This window comes from Coffea arabica, chromosome 3e (assembly GCF_036785885.1).
Source record: "Coffea arabica cultivar ET-39 chromosome 3e, Coffea Arabica ET-39 HiFi, whole genome shotgun sequence".
Taxonomy (NCBI): Eukaryota; Viridiplantae; Streptophyta; class Magnoliopsida; order Gentianales; family Rubiaceae; genus Coffea; species Coffea arabica.
This window is the reverse complement of record NC_092315.1, coordinates 43,105,183-43,110,014: the sequence shown is the minus strand read 5'-3', so window position 1 is coordinate 43,110,014 and position 4,832 is coordinate 43,105,183. Positions and strand designations below refer to the sequence as shown.

General features: G+C 44.6%; 1 protein-coding gene across 1 annotated transcript; it reads left to right on the top strand.

The window, feature by feature from the left end:
• Positions 1–1,238: 1,238 nt before the first annotated feature.
• Positions 1,239–3,604, top strand: LOC140038536 (uncharacterized). Its single transcript, XM_072083918.1, has 4 exons — positions 1,239–1,539; positions 1,753–2,678; positions 2,832–2,967; positions 3,093–3,604. Exons 1-4 carry the CDS (start codon positions 1,239–1,241, stop codon positions 3,602–3,604), a joined length of 1,875 nt encoding a protein of 624 aa, XP_071940019.1.
• Positions 3,605–4,832: the final 1,228 nt, after the last annotated feature.

The window sequence follows — 4,832 nt, the reverse complement described above, 5'->3', positions numbered from 1 at the left end:
TTGTGCTTCTTCCTCCTGGGGTTGACCAGAGTGGGAGAACCGACTTGCGAACCTTTCCCACTTCCACACGCGCGGCTTGTCCTTCATTAATGGCGGGCTAATTCGCTAATTCTAGTCAAGGGGGCAACAGACGAATTGGTTTAGCAGTTACTGTGAGATCTAAATTATTCTTAATTATTTTCTTCATTTATTGATATTTATATGTTCCCCGCTTTTAATTGTTATAGTTCTTATGTATGATTGATTAGTACGCAATAATTAATTGTTCATATAGGCTATTTTGCTAAATAGGGATAACTAAATCCGTAATTGTTCGTTATCTCTATCTCAATAGCAACTGGCGTAATTGGGTTTACGTCAGGGGAACATAAAATCTAACTTAAACAAACCCTCGTAGCGTGTTTGTTAGTTAGGATTGGGTCTTTCTATTTATTAATGCAATCTAGAAATTGAATCCTACGGTCGTACCTAGGGTTATTTTTGGGTTAGAGAAATAGCTAACGGTCGTACCTTAGCTATCGTTAAATTAAGGAAGGGTTGGTTGTTTATCGCGTGCATGACAACTATAACCAATCTATTAATTAATGTTGGAATTACCTTTGAATCGATGATCAGTTGCATGAACCATTTCTGAAGTATACCCTTGGCTAGAGTTTCTCTTAGTTATTTCTTTTAATTAATTATTTTCTGCATTTAATTTGTTTAGTTGGCATTTGATACCAAAATCCCCCATTAATCTTGATTTGAAAAGAAACAAAATATCTTGCTAGTCCCTGAGGAGACGACCCTGCTTACCACTGTCTACTAGTTAGGGAATTTAGTTAAATAATTTATTCAGGTATATCGGATTAAGCAAACTCTTCGGGAACAGGGTGAATCAAGTAACCCATTGCACACCTAGAGTCCCTACTCCAGTACTCGAATTGATTATTGACTGTTTTAAGTGGTAGTTAGGTTTTATTAATTATTATTGCACAGGTTCGACACCTGTCAATTTTTGGCGTCGTTGCCGGGGACTGGCGTCTGAATTATTTGTTTCTTTTTGAATTCAATTTATTTTATTTTATTTTATTTTTCTTGGTATTTTTGCTAGTTTATGCCCCGTTCTTCTCGCACAGGTGAATTGATATACGAACTTGAGGTTGAGAAGGCAGCACATAGGCGAAGGCAAGAGACCAAGAGACGAAAAGAAAGGGCACTTATCTTCTGCAAACGAGTCAGTAGAAGACGAATTTCGCATGGCCAATACCCAGACATTAAGGGAGCTGGCTACCCCGGAACTGACTCACCAGCCCTTGTGCATCACTTTCCCAACTCTGTCTGAGAATACCTCATTCGAGCTGAAATCGGGGTTGATTCAGCTCCTACCTTCGTTCCATGGTCTTTCTGGTGAAAAACCTCACAAACACGTCAAGGAGTTCGAAGTGGTTTGCTCTAGCATGAAACCTCCTGGGGTCACTGAGGAGCAGATAAGACTTAGAGCTTTCCCCTTCTCTCTCAAGGACGCAGCGAAGGATTGGCTATACTACCTACCTGCAGGTAGTATCACCACGTGGGCACAATTGAAAAAGAAATTTCTAGAAAAATTTTTCCCCGCATCCCGGGCTGCGAGTTTGAGGAAGGAGATATGCAGTATCAAGCAGTACTCCGGGGAGTCCTTGTACGACTATTGGGAAAGGTTCAACAAGTTGTGCACTAGATGCCCACAGTATCAAATTAGTGAACAACTGTTGATCCAGTACTTCTATGAAGGGCTCCAGTCAACTGACAGGAGTATTATTGACGCTGCGAGCGGAGGAGCCCTGGCGAATAAGACACCGAAGGAAGCATGGGACCTGATCGAAGCCATGGCAGAGAACTCCCAACAATTTGGCTTCCGTGAGAACAACCCTACCCGTAGAGTCAACGAGATAGAGACTTCATCCATACAGCAGCAACTGTCAGAGTTGACGTCTGCTGTCAGGCAATTAGCCATGAGAGACACGCCGCGAGCTAGAGTTTGTGGCATCTGCACTAGCATGGACCACTGCACGGACACGTGCCCCCTTTTGCAAGAGGACGGGGCGGAACAGGTAAACATGGCCGGAGGCGTGCCCGCGCCCCGCAGGCAGTATGACCCGTACTCCAACACATACAACCCCGGTTGGAGAGACCATCGCAACTTCAGTTATGGGAACCGACCACAAAATTCACTCTCAAATCGTCCACCAGGGTTTCAGCAACCATGGCAGCAAAAGCCTCAACCTCCGCCCGCCAATTCAAGTAGCTCTCTGGAGGATATTGTCAAGAGTCTGGCTACGACTACCGCCCAGATCCAGCAAGAGACTAGACAGCTTCAGCAGGAGACTAGGTCATTGACCACGAATATGGCTCAACTCCAGCAAGAAACTAGAGCCTTAACCATGAGCACCACTCAGTTCCAGCAGGATACCAAAGCAGGCATGAGAGATATGGATGCTCGAATAAGCCAATTGGCAACTGCCATCAATCACCTGGAGTCCCACGCTCATGGAAAATTGTCATCTCACCCCGAGATAAATCCCAAAAATGTAAGTGCCGTGACGCTGAGGAGTAGTAAGGAACTGGAAGGGTCTAAAGTGGAAAATTCAAAAAGCAAAAGTGAGGAGGAGATAGAAAAGGAAATCGAAGAGGAAGGACGCATTCGCGAAGACCGTAAGGTAACATCTATTCCTTCAATCCCTATTAAATCTAATCTAACTCCTTTTCCTTGCAGGTTGGAAAAGACAAAGAGGGCAGAAAGGGAAAAAGAAGTCATGGATGTGTTCCGCAAAGTTCAAGTAAACATCCCACTATTGGATGTGATCAAGCAGGTACCCAAATACGCAAAGTTCTTGAAAGACTTGTGCGTTAACAAAAGAAAGCTAAGGGGTGATGAGAGAGTGATGGTAGGAGAGAATGTATCAGCTGTACTTCAAAGGAAACTTCCACCCAAATGCGGGGATCCAGGTATATTTACTATTCCCTGTAAGATTGGACATTCTAGTATCAAAAATGCCATGATAGATTTAGGGACTTCTATTAATGTGATGCCTAAGTCAATCTATAATTTCCTAAATTTAGGACATTAAAAGAAACGGGGATAATAATTCAATTGACTGATCGTACATGTGCTTACCCGGATGGGATAATTGAGGATGTTTTAGTGCAAGTAGATGGATTAATTTTTCCTACTGATTTTTATGTGCTTTACATGGATGATAGAAGTGCCCCAAATCCATCACCCATTATATTAGGAAGACCATTTTTTAGTACTGCCCAGACTAAAATTGATGTTAGTAAGGGTACTCTCACGATGGAATTTGATGGAGAAATAGTCCACTTTAATATCTTTGATACAATGAAACATCCTGTTAACTCTCAGTCTGTGTTTGCTATTTATGCCACTAATCCCTCTGTGCAAGAATTTTCTAAATTTGCTGGTAGGGATAAATTCAAGGTTGCTGCGAACAAGTCCTATAGGATGAAAGCAGTTTATGAGGTGAAAATGGAGAGAAAATTTAGAAAAAAGGGTGCACTCAATGGCCACGTGGATCCCGGAGGAAGGCCACCAATTACAAGGAAAATTCAATTACATCCAGATTAAAGAGTGGTGCAATGTCTAGCCAAAGACATTAAAGAAAGGCGCTACTTGGGAGGCAACCCAAGACTATTTGTTTTAGTTTTCGTACATTTTTTAAGTTTTAGTTGAGTGTTAGTGTCATTTAATCGTTTGATGTTTGGTGGCAGGGAGTTGGCAGTTAGACGTGCCCACGCCAGGTGGTCACGTCTAAGGAATGGAGTTGGAAGGCGACGACCAGAAGACTCTATAGCAGTTAAGCGTGCCCACGCCAGGTGGTCACGTTTAAGGGAAGAAAATTTTCGTCCGCGGACAGAAGACTCTGTAGCAGTTAGGTGTGCCCACGCTAGGTGGTCACGCTAAAGGATTAAAAAAAAAAAAATTTCAAAGGACCCGAAGCCCTACTCTTTTTCTTTTTCTTCCTTCTTTTCTTTCGTTTCTTCTTTCCCCTCTTTTGCTTCGTCCTCCGCCGCTCCTCACTGCGCCGCACGCCACTCATTGCTGTTCGACGTCGCCGCCCTCCAGCTCAGATCCTCCGCCAGCGGCCACCCTGCTTCAGCGTGCATCTGAGCGCGCCCTCTGCTCAAGTTCCTTGTGTGCTGCCCAGCCCGCGCTCAGCTTGCGACCGCTCCACCTGGCACGCCTGGGCTCCAGCGCAGCCCAGCAGCTCGCGACAGCCACGCCAGCGTACTGCCCAGCGCGCGTCACCCATGCGCCTCCCCTTCGTAAGCTCCAGCCTCTGCCCATCGCACGACCAGAGCACCAGCACCAGCAGCCAGGCGCGGCGCAGGGGCGCGCTCGACCAACGCAGCAGCAGCAGCAGCCCATGCGCGTGGCTCTCACGCGCGTCGCACCTTTCTCCTCCGTGCCGCCTCTTCTCTCTTCACTGTCATCCACTGCCTACTCCAAACCTCCGGTGAATTCTTTCTTTATTTTTCTGTAACTAAGTAGCTGAGGCCAGATTACTAGTTTTCATTAGCTGATGCCAGATTTTAATTTCTTAGCTGAGGCCAGATTGTTGACTTGCTAGCTGAGGACAGAAATTTTGTGCTTGTTTGGGTGCTGTGGTATATATCTGTGGTTGATTGCTGACTAATAGTTAAATTTTGTCTTCAACCAGTGATATTTGGGGGAAGTTCTTATTTGGATTGCTAATTTAATTGATTTTTTGGGGAATTTTCCTGCGGTTGTCTAATTAAGTGATTTTTGGGTTGATCTGGTAGTGTTTGGGGAAAATTTTGCTGTTCACAGGATT